Source organism: Nerophis ophidion, linkage group LG05 (genome assembly GCF_033978795.1).
Source record: "Nerophis ophidion isolate RoL-2023_Sa linkage group LG05, RoL_Noph_v1.0, whole genome shotgun sequence".
Classification (NCBI taxonomy): Eukaryota; Metazoa; Chordata; class Actinopteri; order Syngnathiformes; family Syngnathidae; genus Nerophis; species Nerophis ophidion.
Window position 1 is genome coordinate 16694571 of NC_084615.1, and position 18186 is coordinate 16712756.

Consider the following 18186-nt stretch of genomic DNA (forward strand, 5'->3'; position numbering starts at 1 on the left):
GGTGAGCACACACACATACACAAGTGAGTACAAACACACACAGGTGAGCACACGCACATACGCACAAGTGAGCACACAAACAAACACACACAGGTGAGCACACAAAAACACACACAGGTGAACACACACACAATCACACAAGCGAGTAGACACACACGCATACAAACACACAGGTGAGCACACACACGGGTGAGCACACACGTAAACACATGCAGTTGAGCAGACACACACAAACACACGCAGGTGAGCACACACACACACGCAGATGAGCACACACACAGGTGAACACACACACAGGTGAGCACACACACAGGTGAGTACACACAGGTGAGTACACACAGGTGAGTACACACACGGGTGAGCACACACACAAACACGCAGGTGAGCAGACACACACAAACACACGCAGGTGAGCACACACATATATACACACACACACGCAGATGAGCACACACATAGGTGAACACACACACAGGTGAGCACACATACATACACACAGTCGAGTACACACACAGGTGAGCACACACACATACACACAAGTGAGTACAAACACACACAGATGAGCACACGCACATACGCAAAAGTGAGCACATGCACAAACACACACAGGTGAGCACACAAAAACACACACAGGTGAACACACACACAATCACACAAGCGAGTAGACACACACGCACACAAACACACAGGTGAGCACACACACGGGTGAGCACACACACAAACACATGCAGTTGAGCAGACACACACAAACACACGCAGGTGAGCACACACACATACACACACACACACACGCAGATGAGCACACATACATACACACAGTTGAGTACACACACAGGTGAACACACACAGGTGAGCACACACACATACACACAAGTGAGCACACACACAAACACACACAGATGAGTACACACACATACACACAAGCGAGTAGACACACACACACACACAAACACACAGGTGAACACACACACAGGTGAACACACACACAGGTGAGTACACACATGGGTGAGCACACACACAAACACATGCAGGTGAGCAGACACACACGCAGATGAACACACACACAGGTGAGCACACATACATACACACAGTTGAGTACACACACAGGCGAACACACACACACAAACACACACAGGTGAGCACACACACACACACACACACACACACACACACACACACACACACACACACACACACACACACAGGTGAGCAGACAAACAAACACACAAAAGTGAGCACACACACACGCAGGTGAGCAGACAAACAAACACACAAAGACATAGGTGAGTGCGCACACACAAACACACACACACACACACACACACAGATGAGCAGACAAACAAACACACAAAAGTGAGCACACACACACGCAGGTGAGCTGACAAACAAACACACAAAGACATAGGTGAGTGCACAGACACAAACACACACACACACACACACACACACACCCAAGAGGAGTGCCATGTGCAGAGGCCTACCTCCATGGTGAGGGTGTGCGTGATGGAGGCCACACACTCCATGGCCTCGTCCACACAGCAGCCGCCACATCGCCTGAGCGCCACACAGGAAGGCACGAACAGCTGGTGCGTCTCCCCCGGCAACTCCCGCCACACCTCCACCAGGGTCTCCCGGGGCTGGCAGCCGCTGCGTGAGTACACCTCCAGCCAGCGCCGCACTGACAACACAACACACTGCTGTCATTGGCCCGCACTCGGGGGTACCTGGGCTGGTCTGGCCGCACCTTCTCTGGACTTGGCCGGGTCCGTAGGCCGCCAAAGAGCCAGCTGCAAGGAGAAGGGTAAAGGACTGTGACCTTCACATGACATTTACGTTGCTCAATATCCTTCATTTATGGGATGGAAAAAATGTTCTGAACCCCTGTTTACAGAAGGGGTCTTCAATGTTTTTCCTTGCCAAGGACCCCCGAACTGATGGAGAGCTCGAGCGGGACCACCTACCCATATAACCCGTATAAAATTGTCTTTTGTATTCAACTGGCCTCAAAGGTACCTTGTTGCTGTGCAATACCTCAAATACAGTATAAGGCCGCTAATAGCTTGCTGGTAACTATTGTGCTAATTGCTAGCTGACCACTAGCATGCTAATCCCTATCTGACAACAAATTGCCAGCTTGTAACTAGCACATCAATCACTAGCTGGCAGACAGTGTGCTAACCAATAGCTGGCGACTACGGCTGAAAATAGCTAGCGGACTTTAGTGTGCTAATTACTAACTGCCAACTCGAGCTTTAACCACCAGCTGCCAACTAAAGTGCCAATCGCTAATTGACAACTAGTGCCCTAATCGCTAGCTGCCAACTACAGTACTAATCGCTAGCTGCCAACTACAGCTCTAATCACTAGCTGCCAACTAGTGTGCCAATCACTAATTGACAACTATTGCCTTATTCGCTAGCTGCCAACTACAGCACTAATTGCTAGCTGACAACTACTACTCTAATTGCTACCTGCCAACTAGAGCTCTAATCACTAGCTGCCAACTCGTGTGCCAATCGCTAATTGACAACTAGTGCCCTAATCACTAGATGCCAACTACAGCACAAATCGCTAGCTGACAACTACTACTCTAATCGCTACCTGCCAACTAAAGCTCTAATCACTAACTGCCAACTATTATTCTAATCGCTACCTGCCAACTAGACCTCTAATCACTAGCTGGCAATTAGCGTGGTAATCAGTAGCTTGTAACTAGCACACTAATCACTGGCTGGCAACCAGTGTGCTAATCATTAGCTGGTAACTACGGCTGCATATAGCTAGCGGACAGCTAATGCCCTAACCGCTAGCAGCAAACTAGAGAACTAATCGCTAGGTGGCAACTAGCGTGCTAATCAGTAGCTGGTAACTGTGGCTGCAAATAGCTGGTGTGATCTACCAAGACTGTGTGTGCCAGTGAAAAGTCCTCAAGCAGCTATGAAATTTTAAAAGAAAATTGCTGAATAGACAAAATGTTAAAAAATACGCTGAGACAGGCTCCAGCAACCCTCTGCCACCCCAAAAGGGACAAGCGGTAGAAAATGGATGGATGGATGTTTTTTTTTCCCTGGCCGAAAATGTCCCCACACACACACACACACACGCACACACACACACACACACACACACACACACACACACACACACACACACACACACACACACACATGGAGGCCGGAGGATTTCGGCACTTTGCACGTCCTTCTCACACTAATCAATAAAACACTAAACAACGCTGGAAAAACACTGATGAGTGATAAGTGATAAGCGATGAGTGATAAGTGATGAGTGTTGATAAATCACACTGCCCGTGCTAAATCATTAGCAAAAAGCTGCAAAGGCCCTATGGAAATAGCTTTGTTTACAAACACCGTTTCCATATGAGTTGGGAAATTGTGTTAGATGTAAATATAAACGGAATACAATGATTTGCAAATCCTTTTCAACCCATATTCAGTTGAATATGCTACAAAGACAACATATTTGATGTTCAAACTGATAAACATTTTTTTTTTTGTGCAAATAATCTTTAACTTTAGAATTTGATGCCAGCAATACGTGACAAATAAGATGAGAAAGGTGGCAATAAATACTGATAAAGTTGAGGAATGCTCATCCAACACTTATTTGGAACATTCCACAGGTGTGCAGGCTAATTGGGAACAGGTGGGTGCCATGATTGGGTATAAAAACAGCTTCCCAAAAAATGCTCAGTCTTTCACAAGAAAGGATGGGGCGAGGTACACCCCTTTGTCCACAAGTGCGTGAGCAAAAAGTCATGTCAAACAGTTTAAGAACAACGTTTCTCAAAGTGCAAGTGCAAGAAATTTAGGGATTTCAACATCTACGCTCCATAAAATCATCAAAAGGTTCAGAGAATCTGGAGAAATCACTCCACGTAAGCGGCATGGCCGGAAACCAACATTGAATGACCGTGACCTTCCATCCCTCAGACGGCACTGTATCAAAAACCGACATCAGTCTCTAAAGGATATCACCACATGGGCTTAGGAACACTTCAGAAAACCACTCTCAGTAACTACAGTTGGTCGCTACATCTGTAAGTGCAAGTTAAAGCTCTACTATATATGGGGCGGTATAGCTCGGTTGGTAGAGTGGCCGTGCCAGCAACTTGAGGGTTACAGGTTCAATCCCCGCTTCCGCCATCCGAGTCACTGCCGTAAAGACACTTTACCCACCTGCTCCCAGTTCCAACCACACTGGTTTAAATGTAACTTAGATATTAGCTTTCACTATGTATAGCGCTTTGAGTCACTAGAGAAAAAGCGCTATATAAATATACTTCACTTCACTACTATGCATGATGTTTCCACCCCCATGCTTCACAGTAGGTATGGTGTTCTTGGGATGCAACTCAGTATTCTTCTTCCTCCAAACACGACAAGTTGAGTTTATACCAAAATGGATACATAGATGATACAGCAGAGGATTGGGAGAATGTCATGTGGTCAGATGAAACCAAAATAGAACTTTTTCGTATAAACTGAACTGGTCGTGTCTGGAGGAAGAAGAATACTGAGTTGCATCACAAGAACACCATACCTACTGTGAAGCATGGGGGTGGAAACATCATGCTTTGGGGCTGTTTTTCTGCTAAGGGGACAGGACGATTGATCCGTGTTAAAGGGGAACATTATCACCAAACCTATGCAAGCCTCAATATATACCTTGATGGTGCAAAAAAAGACCATGTATTTTTTTAACCGATTTCCGAACTCTAAATAGGTGTATTTTGGCGAATTAAACGCCTTTCTGTTTATCGCTCTTTTTGCGATGACGTCAGAACGTGACGTCACCGAGGTAATACAGCCGGCATATTCATTTCCTCGAACACATTGCAAACACCGGGTCTCAGCTGTTATTTTCCGTTTTTTCGACTATTTTTTGGAATCTTGGAGACATCAAGCCTCGTCGGTGTGTTGTCGGAGGGTGTAACAACACTAACAGGGAGGGATTCAAGTTGCACCACTGGCCCGAAGATGCGAAAGTGGACATTTTACCGGCGATGACAGACATGGCACAGAGATGTATGGATAACCTGCAGATGCATTTGCAACGATAAAGTCAACGAAATCACAAAGGTGAGTTTTGTTGATGTTGTTGACTTATGTGCTAATCAGACAAATTTGGTCGCGGCGTGACTGCCAGCTAATCAATGCTAACATTCTATGCTAATCAATGCTAACATGCTATTTACCGGCGGTGCTAAAGCAGTCATGGCACAGAGATGTATGGATAAACTGCAGATGCATTTGCAACGATAAAGTCAACGAAATCACAAAGGTGAGTTTTGTTGATGTTGAGTGCCAGCTAATTGACGCTAACATGCTACGCTAATCGATGCCAACATGGTACGCTAATCGATGCCAACATGCTATTTACCGGCGGTGCTAAAGCAGACATGGCACAGAGATGTATGGATAAACTGCAGATGCATTTGCAACGATAAAGTCAACGAAATCACAAAGGTGAGTTTTGTTGATGTTGAGTGCCAGCTAATTGACGCTAACATGCTACGCTAATCGATGCCAACATGGTACGCTAATCGATGCCAACATGCTATTTACCGGCGGTGCTAAAGCAGACATGGCACAGAGATGTATGCATAACCTGCAGATGCATTTGCAACGATAGTCAACGAAATCGCAAAGGTGAGTTTTGTTGATGTTGTTGACTTATGTGTTAATCAGACATATTTGGTCGCGGCGTGACTGCCAGCTAATCAATGCTAACATGCTATGCTAATCGATGCTAACATGCTATTTACCGGCGGTGCTAAAGCAGACATGGCACAGAGATGTATGGATAACCTGCAGATGCATTTGCAACGATAAAGTCAACGAAATCACAAAGGTGAGTTTTGTTGATGTTGAGTGCCAGCTAATTGACGCTAACATGCTACGCTAATCGATGCCAACATGCTATTTACCGGCGGTGCTAAAGCAGACATGGCACAGAGATGTATGCATAACCTGCAGATGCATTTGCAACGATAAAGTCAACAAAATCACAAAGGTGAGTTTTGTTGATGTTGTTGACTTATGTGCTAATCAGACATATTTGGTCGCGGCGTGACTGCCAGCTAATCAATGCTAACATTCTACGCTAATCGATGCCAACATGCTATTTACTGGCGGTGCTAAAGCAGACATGGCACAGAGATGTATGGATAACTTGCAGATGCATTTGCAACGATAAAGTCAACAAAATCACAAAGGTGAGTTTTGTTGATGTTGTTGACTTATGTGCTAATCAGACATATTTGGTTGCGGCGTGACTGCCAGCTAATCAATGCTAAAATGCTATGCTAATCGATGCTAACATGCTATTTACCGGCGGTGCTAAAGCAGACATGGCACAGAGATGTATGGATAACCTGCGGATGCATTTGCAACGATAAAGTCAACGAAATCACAAAGGTGTGTTTTGTTGATGTTGACTGCCAGCTAATTGACGCTAACATGCTACGCTAATCGATGCTAACATGCTATTTACCGGCGGTGCTAAAGCAGACATGGCACAGAGATGTATGGATAACCTGCAGATGCATTTGCAACGATAAAGTCAACGAAATCACAAAGGTGAGTTTTGTTGATGTTGTTGACTTATGTGCTAATCAGACATATTTGGTCGCGGCGTGACTGCCAGCTAATCAATGCTAACATGCTACGCTAATCGATGCTAACATGCTATTTACCGGCGGTGCTAAAGCAGACATGGCACAGAGATGTATGGATAACCTGCAGATGCATTTGCAACGATAAAGTCAATGAAATCACAAAGGTGAGTTTTGTTGATGTTGACTGCCAGCTAATTGACGCTAACATGCTACGCTAATCGATGCTAACATGCTATTTACCGGCGATGACGGACATGTCACAGAGATGTATGGATAACCTGCAGATGCATTTGCAACGATAAAGTCAATGAAATCACAAAGGTGAGTTTTGTTGATGTTGACTGCCAGCTAATTGACGCTAACATGCTACGCTAATCGATGCTAACATGCTATTTACGCTAGCTGTATGTACATTTGGAACTAGATACCCACATTTAATGCGAAACAAACACTTATCAATCGACGGATTTAAGTTGCTCCAGTGTCACAAGATGCGAAAGTCCTGATCGTTTGGTCCGCACATTTTACCGGCGATGCTAACGCAGCTATTCGGCCATGCTATGGCTATGAATAGGGTCAATAGCTATTCGCTCAATATCTTCAGTTTCTTCTTCAATACTGTCATACTCCAACCATCCGTTTCAATACATACGTAATCTGTTGAATCGCTTAAGCCGCTGAATCCGAGTCTGAATCCGAGCTAATGTCGCTATATGTTGCTGTGCTATTCGCCATAGTTTGTTTACATTGGCAGCACTGTATGACGTCACAGGGAAATGAATGGTGGTTTCAAAGATAGCGAAAAAATGTCACTTTAAAGCTTTTCTAAGGGATATTCGGGGATTGGTAAAATTTCGAAAAATACTTCAAAAAATACAACAAGCCACTGGGAACTGATTTTTATTGTTTTTAACCCTTTTGAAATGGTGATAATGTTCCCCTTTAAGGAAAGAATGAATGGGGCTATGGATTGTGAGATTTAGAGCCAAAACTTTCCATCAGGTTGACCAAATACTTATTTTCCACCATAATTTACAAATAAATTCTTTAAAATTCCTACAATGGGAATTCCTGGATTTTTTCCTTCACATTCTGTCTCTCACAGTTGAAGTGTACCTATGATGAACATTACAGACCTCTGTCATCATTTGAAGTGGGAGAACTTGCACAATCGCTGGCTGACTAAATACTTTTTTTGGCCCACTTTATGTTAGCGAAGGTGAATAAAACCCTGGCAGTGTGCTAGTAAATACTTTCTCCAGGCAGCCTAGTGATTAGCGTCATCAGCAATCAATCAATCACCGGGAATGAGCACTTTGAAAAAGATGAAAGGACTTCCTGTCAGATAAGAGCGCCGCTATCAGCCGCCGCCGCCTCTCTCAAGCTGACGCGGGCTGTAAGTTATGGCTGCAGACTACATCCTCAACACGTCTCCTGGAACACTCTGTTATTAGCTCCACACTGATTGGGGAGCCACAACATATTTGCAGTGGGTGGGAGGGTCCCTGAGCGCCACCTGCTACCTTTGCCCTTGAGCAACAGCGAGCCAGAGTGCTGCTGGATTGGGAGTTCAAACCTTTTTTGTGCGAGCACATGCTCGTGTCAGTGAGGTTGTCATGTTTTGTTCTCCCTTCCATGAACCACAGCTCCCCCGTACCGGCAGCACTCGTGCAGCCACAGACTGTGACCCCACAAGTCCAATGCAACTATCACCAGCTATTCGGACACTCTCGACCTTTTTTATTTTATTTTTTCTATACAAGCTGTACACTGACTACTCTAAAACATATCCAAGTTCACTGTTGTCCCTTGAGTGTAAAACTGCTCGCTGAAATCGGGGGGTACAAACCCCAAAAAGCAGTGAAGTAAAAAGTGAAGTGAATTATATTTATATAGCGCTTTTTCTCAAGTGACTCAAAGCGCTTTACATAGTGAAACCCAATATCGAAGTTACATTTAAACCAGTGTGGGTGGCACTGGGAGCAGGTGGGTAAAGTGTCTTGCCCAAGGACACAACGGCAGTAACTAGGAAGGCACAAGCGGGAATCGAACCTGCAACCCTCAAGTTGCTGGCACAGCCACTCTACCAACCGAGCTATGCCGCCCCCAAAATGAGAATACAATCTTTTACAAATCCGTTTCAACTTACCGTATTTCCTTGAATTGCCACCGGGGCTTTAATCAATTTAGAACCTCTTCTCACTCCTGCACTTACCAAAGGCATGCGGTAAAAGTAAGCATGCGCTAATTATTTAAAAAACCTCTTCTCACTCCTGCGTTTACCAAAGGCATGCGGTAAAAGTAAGCATGCGCTAAGTATTTTAAAAAACTCTTCTCACTCCTGCACTTACCAAAGGCATGCGGTAAAAGTAAGCATGCGCTAATTATTTAAAAAACCTCTTCTCACTCCTGCGTTTACCAAAGGCATGCGGTAAAAGTAAGCATGCGCTAATTATTTAAAAAACCTCTTCTCACTCCTGCGTTTACCAAAGGCATGCGGTAAAAGTAAGCATGCGCTAAGTATTTAAAAAACCTCTTCTCACTCCTGCGCTTACCAAAGGCACGCGGTAAAAGTAAGCATGCGCTAATTATTTAAAAAACCTCTTCTCACTCCTGCGTTTACCAAAGGCATGCGGTAAAAGTAAGTATGCGCTAAGTATTTAAAAAACCTCTTCTCACTCTTGCGCTTACCAAAGGCATGCGGTAAAAGTAAGCATGCGCTAAGTATTTAAAAAACCTCTTCTCACTCCGGCACTTACCAAAGTCATGCAGTAAAAATTTGAGTGTGATGTAAGGATACTATCATGAAAAGCACATTTAATAAAAAAAAACAAAAAATGTTATTATGGTCTTACCTTTACTTATAAGTATAGTCCATGCCAGCTCCTTCTGATCCAAATCATCGATAACTTGTCTTCCTTATCTTTCTTCAGTTTTTAAAAGTCTCTTTTCCTTTATTACCTCCTGCTTTGATGTTTTCATTGTGGATTATGGTTTGTTTTTGTCATGTTTGGTCATGTTATGTTTTGTTTTTTTTGGACATTCGGTTCTGTATTTGCACTTCCTGGTTTGTTTTGTTTCCATAGTAACCCATTGATTTTCACCTTGCCCTCTAGTCACGCCCCTGTCCTCAGTCCTCACACACCTGTTACTAATTATCATCAGTCATTATTTAAGCCATTCTGTCTCTGTCCTCGTCCTGGCAACTTTACCTATCTACTACCTACTCTACCTGACCCTCAACTACCTTCATGACTTGCCACGCTGTTTGTTTTTCTGTCTTTACCACATAAGTTTTTGGTTTATTTTGTGCCACATAGTATCTTTTGTTCGTTTGTATATAGTCATGCCATTGTGTTGTTTTTGTTGAGTATAGTCTAGTTCAGCGGTTCTCAAATGGGGGTACGCGTAGCCCTGGGGGTACTTGAAGGTATGCCAAGGGGTACGTAAGATTTTTTTTAAATATTCTAAAAATAGCTACAATTCAAAAATCCTTTATAAATATATTTAATGAATAATACTTCAACAAAATATCAATGTAAGTTCATAAACTGTGAAAAGAAATGCAACAATGCAATATTCAGTCTTGACAGCTAGATTTTTTTGGGAACATGTTCCATAGATATTGATGTTAAAGAGTTCTTTTTTGTGAAGAAATGTTTGGAATGAAGTTGATGAATCCAGATGGATCTCTATTACAATCCCCAAAGAGGGCACTTTAAGTTGATGATTACTTCTATGTGTAGAAATCTGCATTTAGAATTGAAGCACTTGTTTATTTTTCAACAAGTTTTTTCCAAATAGTTTAAGAAAGACCACTACAAATGAGCAATATTTTTCACTGTTATAAAATTTAATAAATGAGAAACTGAAGACATAGTGCTGTATTTTACTTCTTTATCTCTTTTTGTCAACCAAAAATGCTTTGCTCTGATTAGGGGGTACTTGAATTAGAAACATGTTCACAGGGGGTACATCACTGAAAAAAGGTTGAGAACCACTGGTCTAGTTTGTTATCCGCCATTGTGCACGCCCTTTGTTTTCCTGATTTTGAATTATAGTGTTTAAATAAATCAAAATGTACTCACACTCTCGTCTGGCTCGTGCTAATCATCCTTTGCGTTGGAAAAAGAAAATATCCCATAGTACAAGTCCATGTGTGACAAATAGAAATAAATACTAATAATAATGATTTCAAAGCAAGTCATCCATCAAACTGTACAATTTAAAAGTAGCAATAGATTTCATGCTGAAATGGTGAAATTTACTGTGCTTTTTAAGGCATTTTTCTCTAAATGAAACAAACAGTACTTTTTTTTACTGTAATAAACTGTGGTGCTGTTTTGGCATTTACAGTAATACACCTAAAAATCTACACTTGTTGAATTTAGGTTAAAAAAAAATAATTAAAAAATGGTAGCTCAGGTGCAAAAATGTTACTGTAAAATTGCTATTTTTTTATTTACAGTGATTTTTTTTCTTCTTCACATTTTACAGTAAAATACTGGCAACTGAGCTACCTTTTTTTTTTACCATAAAAACATCAATACTGTGTTTCCATTCACAGTAATGGAATTATTGCAACTTACCATATTTTTTTATACATTTTAGTTTGAAAAAAAATCTACTGATAAAATACTTAAAAAAATGGTGAAATAATAGTATTGACTGTTAGAAGCGGCCCTCGGGGGCCAAACATAACTGCCATGTGGCCCTCGCTGAAAACTATTTATTATTGCATTATTCATGGTAAGTAGGTCATGATTCGTGATGTGTGAAGGGAGTCCCCACATGTTGACACACACTAAAGTCCAATATCGTCTGTGTGTGTGTGTGTGTGTGTGTGTGTGTGTGTGTGTGTGTGTGTGTGTGTGTGTGTGTGTGAGTGAGACCAAGGCCACATTGCAGGGAATGTAGACTTTGTTCAGTCGGCCCCCTTTAAACAATTCCACCCCCTTTTACACACACACAAAAAACACACACACACACACACACACAGAAGGTTAAGGTAAGGAAGTCAGTGAGCAGGTGTGTGACATAAGACATGAGTCTGTGTTCCTCCAACACTTCCTCTTGTTTTTGGAACTTGAACTGATTTTGTTACCACTTTACAAAGTCATCTTCACACACACAACTTTTATCCATATCACTACACAATTGGATACACACTCTTATTATATACATTAAATTATATATAAATACTTGCAGTGTGTAGATTGTACATTACATATTATTATGAAGGTCTCTGTTACTACATTTTATACATTTATATATATATATATAAAATATATATATATATACATATATATACATACACACATATATATATATACATATATATACACATATATATATATACATATATATACATACATATATATATACATATATACATACATATATACATATATATACATACATATATATATACATATACACATATATACATACATACATACATATATATATACATATACATATAACATATAACATGGTCACTACTGCCTACTTTGTCTTGTTATATTCTTATTTTACTGTTATATTGTTATTCCCATTGTTTTTTATTCTTTTTGTAATATTTCTCTATTTTGTTTCCTTTTAAACCCCCATTATTTACTTTTTACTTTTTTTTTTTTATTTTTTTAAATTGATCTCAACTCTGTACACTGCTGCTGGAATTTTAATTTTCCTGAAGGAACTCTCCTGAAGGAATCAATAAAGTACTATCTATCTATCTATATATATACACATATATACATATATATATACATATATATATATACATATACATATATACATATACATATATACATATACACATATATACATATACATATATATATATATATATACATATATATATGTATATATATATATATATATATATATATATATATATATATATATATATATATATACATATATATGTATATATATATATATATACATATATATGTATATATATATATATATATATATATATATATATATATATACATATATATATATATATATATATATACATATATATGTACATATGTATATATATATATATATATATATATATATATATATATATATATATATATATATATATATATATATATATATATATATATACACATACAGTGAAGAAAATAAGTATTTGAACACCCTGCTATTTTGCAAGTTCTCCCACTTAGAAATCATGGAGGGGTCTGAAATGTTCACGGTAGGTGCATGTCCACTGTATGAGAGATAACCTAAAAAGAAAAATCCAGAAATCAAAATCAGTGATTTTTTTAACAATTTATTCGTGTGTTACAGCTGAAAATAAGTATTTGAACACCTGTCTATCGGCAAGAATTCTGACCCTCAAAGACCTGTTAGTCGGCCTTTAAAAGTCCTCGAATCAGATCCACCTGTGTGAGGTCGTTAGCTGCATAAAGACACCCGTCCACCGCATACAATCAGTACGACCCAAACATTCAGCATGGCTAAGAGCAAAGAGCTGTCCAAAGACAAAATTGTACAACTCCACAAGAATAGAAAGGGCTACGGAGAAATTGCCAAGCAGCTTGGTGAAAAAAGGTCCACTGTTGGAGCAATCATTAGAAAATGGAAGAAGCTAAACTTTGAATTGAATTATATTTATATAGCGCTTTTTCTCTAGTGACTCAAAGCGCTTTACATAGTGAAACCCAATATCCAATTTTTACATTTTAAACCAGTGTGGGTGTCACTGGGAGCAGGTGGGTAAAGTGTCTTGCCCAAGGACACAACGGCAGTGATTAGGATGGCGGAAGCGGGGCTCGAACCTGCAACCCTCAAGTTGCTGGCACGGCCGCTCTACCAGCCGAGCTATACCGCGACCGTGCATGGATAAATTGTTAATTATTGCTCAGTTAGCTACACTGATTTGCTTGAACAGTGAATATGGAACAAGCAACAATTATATAACTTAATAGTGCAAAATCAACATTCAAAAAACAAACGAAAAAATAATAAATGGTCAAATAAATACAATTTAAATAAAACATTTAATATCTCTTTTCTATTTGCAGCCTTCTGAGGTAAATATCAACATTACATTTTCCCACAGGCTAATAAATCTTAAAATACAATAATACTGAGATGGGCGGGGTTGCTGGTGGGGGGCGGGTTTTGGTGGTAGTCAGTGCTGCAAGGGGTTCTGGGTATTTGTTCTGTTGTGTTTATGTTGTGTTACGGTGCGGATGTTCTCCCGAAATGTGTTAGTCATTCTTGTATGGTGTGGGTTCACAGTGTGGCGCATATTTGTAACAATGTTAAACTTGTTTATACGGCCACCCTCAGTCTGACCTGTATGGCTGTTGAGCAAGTATGCTTGGCATTCAATTAAGTGTGTGTACAAGTCGCATATATCATGTGACTTGGCCGGCACGCTGTTTGTATGGAGTAAAAGCGGACGTGACAACATATTATAGACAACGCTAAAGGCAGTGCTTTTATAGAACCGGCGGGCCAGCTCTAATGTTAATTTGATATTGCCTCAAGGGCCAGATGAAATTGTACGGCGGGCCAGAGTTTGACACCCATGCTTTGGAAGATCCAGAGGAGTCATGAGAGAACGTGTTGTGGACAGACCTTTTTGGTCGTAATTCCACTATGCGTGTTTGGAGGAAGAAGAATGATATGTACCATCCCAAGAACACCATCCCTACTGTGAAGCATGGGGGTGGCAGCATCATGCTTTGGGGCTGTTTTTCTGCTCATGGGTCAGGACGACTGTACTGTATTAAGGAGAGGATGACTGCTGTCATATATTGTGAGATTTTGGCCAAAAACCTCCGTCCCTCAGTCGGATCATTGAAAATGAGTCGTGGCTGGATCTTCCAACATGGCAATGATGCAAAGCACACAGCCAGGAAAAGCAAGAAGCGGCTTCGTAGGAACCATATCAAGGATCTGGAGTGGCCTAGCCAGTCTCCAGACCTAAATCCAATTGAAAATCTTTAGAGGAAGCTGAAAGTCTGTGTTACTCAGCGACAGCCCAGAAACCTGACTGATCTAGAGAAGATCTGTGTGGAGGAGTGGGCCAAAATCCCTTCTGCTGAAGAACTACAGGAAATGTTTGACCTCTGTAATTGCAACGGAAGGCTATTCTACCAAATGTTAATGTTGGTGTTCAAATACTTATTTTCAGCTTTATCACAAATTAATTGTTAAAAAATCATAGAATGTGATTTCTGGAATTTTTATTTTTAGGTCATCTCTCATCCATGATTTCTAAGTGGGAGAACTTGCAACATAGCAGGGTGATCAAATACTTATTTTCTTCACTGTGTATATATATATATATATATATATATATATATATATATATATATATATATATATATATATATATATATATATATATATATATATATATATATATGTATATATATGGTCACTACTGCCTAGTTACTATTGTTATATTCTTATTTCTACTGTTATATTTTAAATCTTTTTGTTGATTTTTATTTTTTATTTTATTTTTATATTTTATATTTTATTTCCATTTATACCTCCATTATTTACTTTTTCAATTCGATTACAACTCTGTACACTGCTGCTGGAATTTTAATTTTCCTGAGGGAAATCTCCTAAAGCATGGGTGTCAAACTCTGGCCCGCGGGCCAAATTTGGCCCGCCGTGTAATTTAATTTGGCCCTTGAGGCAATATCAAATTAACATTAGAGCTGGCCCGCCGCTGTAACACCGCATTCCCCGCCAATACTCATACTCGTTAACCCTCCCGATTTTCCCGGGAGACTTCCGAAGTTCAGTGCCCCTCCCGAATTTCTCCCGATTTCCACCTGGACAGTAATATTGGGGGCGGGCCGTAAAAGCACTGCCTTTGGCGTTCTCTACATGTCGCCACGTTCGCTTTTCCTCCATACAAACAACGTGCCGGCCCACTCACATAATACATACGGCTCATACACACACAAGTGTATGCAAGGCATACTTGGTCAACAGCAATACAGGTCACACTGAGGGTGGCCATATAAACAACTTTAACACTGTTACAAATATACACCACACTGTGAACCCACAGCAAACAAGAATGACAAACACATTTCGGGAGAACATCCGCACCGTAACACAACATAAACACAACCGAAAAAATACCCAGAACCCCTTGCATCATTTGTTCAACCTCGGCCCGCGGCTTCGTTCAGTTTCAAATTTTGGCCCCGCTCTGTATTTGAGTTTGATAACCCTGTCCTAAAGGAATAATTAAAGTACTATCCATCCATCTATCTATCTATCTATCTATCTATCTATCTATACTTGCAGAAAACCTAAAAATGTTGGCTATATAATAACAATCAGAATTTTACTTGACAAAATTATGTCAAAAGTCATAGTTTTACTCAAAAAATTTCACTATTTTACGAGAATAAAAAAAACATTGGCAATATTGTGATAGGAGTAAAAATGTTATGTGACAAATGTTGCCGTTTTGCATTAAACAAGTAATAATTTTACTCAATAACAGTTGCAATTTTATAAGAAAAGATTGAAATTTTGGCAATTTTATGAAAAGAGACGTAATTTTACTCGACAAAAGTCACAATTTTAGAAGACAACTTTAAAATGTTGGCAATATTATAATGATAATCGGAATTTTACTTGGCAAAATGACCAAAATCATACTTTCACTCAAAAATGTCATTGTTTTACAAGAATAACAAAAAACATTGGCAATATTGTGATAAAAGGCAGAATTTTATATGACAAATGTCACCATTTTGCATTAAAAAGTAATAATTTTATTCAATAACAGTCGCAATTTTACAAGAAAAACGTACAATTTTGGCAATTTTCTGAAAAGAGTCGTAATTTTACCGACAAAAGTCACAATTTTAGAAGACAACTTTAAAATTATGGCTATATAATAACAATCATAATTTTACTCGACAAAATTATGTTTTGTTTTTTTGGTTTAAGCATTAGATATCTTTTTACCTACACGCTGCCGCCCGCTGTTTCCGACATCTACAAAGTAATTAGCTACCGGCTGCCCCCTACTGGTGTGGAAGAGTATTACACGGTTTTAGTTTTTGTGTTTTTCTGTTTTGATGGTATTTTCCTGTAGCAGTTTCATGTCTGGATGTACTTTGTGGACGCCGTCTGCTCCACACGCTGTAAGTCTTTGCTGTCGTCCACCATTCTGTTTTTGTTCACTTTGCAGCCAGTTCAGTTTTAGTTTCGTGTCGCACAGCCTTCCCTAACCTTTGATGCTTTTTCTTGGCGGCACTCGCTTTCTGTTTATTTTTGGTTTAAGCATTAGATATCTTTTTACCTGCACCCTGCCTCCCGCTGTTTCCGACATCTATGAAGCAATTAGCTAACGACTGCCACCTACAGATATGGAAGTGTATTACACGGCTTTAGTTCTTGTCTTTTCCTGTTTTGGTGGTATTTTGCTGTAGCAGTTTCATGTCCGGATGTACTTTGTGGAAGCAGTCTGCTCCACACGCAGTAAGTCTTTGCTGTCGTCCAGCATTCTGTTTTCGTTTACTTTGCGGCCAGTTCAGTTTTAGTTTCGTGTCGAATAGCCTTCCCTAACCTTCGATGCTTTTTCTTGGCGGCACTCGCCTTCTGTTTATTTTTGGTTTAAGCATTAGGTACCTTTTTACCTGCACCCTGCCTCCCACTGTTTCCGACATCTATAAAGCAATTAGCTAACGGCTGCCACCTACAGATATGGAAGTGTATTACACGGCTTTAGTTCTTGTCTTTTCCTGTTTTGGTGGTATTTTGCTGTAGCAGTTTCATGTCCGGATGTACTTTGTGGACGCCGTCTGCTCCACACGCTGTAAGTCTTTGCTGTTGTCCATCATTCTGTTTTTGTTCACCTGTCACATCACGACGTGACTTATTTTGAGTTTTTTTTGGTGTTTTCCTGTGTGTCGTGTTTTAGTTCTTGTCTCTTCCTGTGTTGGTGGTATTTTCCTGTAGCATTTTCATGTCCGGATGTACTTTGTGGATGCTGTGTGCTCCACACGCTGTAAGTCTTTGCTGTCGTCCAGCATTCCGTTTTTGTTGACTTTGCGGCCAGTTCGGTTTTACTTTCGTTCTGCATAGCCTTCCCTAAGCTTCGACTGCTTTTTCTTAGGGTCACTCACCTTTTGTTTATTTTTGGTTTAAGCATTAGACACCTTTTTACCTGCACCCTGCCTCCCGCTGTTTCCGACATCTATAAAGCTATTAGCTACCGGCTGCCACCTACAGCAATGGAAGAGTATTACACAGCTTTAGTGCTTGTCTTTTCCTGTTTTGGTGGAGTTTTCCTGTAGCAGTTTTCTTGTCTGGATGTACTTTGTGGACGCTGTCTGCTCCACACGCTGTAAGTATTTGCTGTCGTCCACCATTCTGTTTTTGTTCACTTATCAGCCAGTTCGGTTTTAATTTCGTTCTGCGTAGCCTTCCCTAAGCTTTGATGCCTATTCTTAGGGGCACTCACCTTTTATTTATTTTTGGTTTAAGCATTAGATATCTTTTTACCTGCACACTGCCTCCCGCTGTTTCCGACA

At 40.3% G+C, this 18186-nt stretch overlaps 1 protein-coding gene across 1 annotated transcript in view; it reads right to left on the reverse strand.

Moving 5' to 3' along the window:
- The window catches only part of vegfba (vascular endothelial growth factor Ba), a 51157-nt gene that overhangs the window by 28400 nt on the left and 4571 nt on the right, over positions 1 to 18186 (reverse strand). Inside the window, exons 2-3 of the mRNA XM_061900210.1 lie at positions 1745 to 1787; positions 1482 to 1678 (exon numbers count right to left, since the gene is read on the reverse strand). Coding sequence (XP_061756194.1) covers positions 1482 to 1678; positions 1745 to 1787 — 240 coding nt within the window. The remainder of the gene's footprint in view (positions 1 to 1481; positions 1679 to 1744; positions 1788 to 18186) is intronic.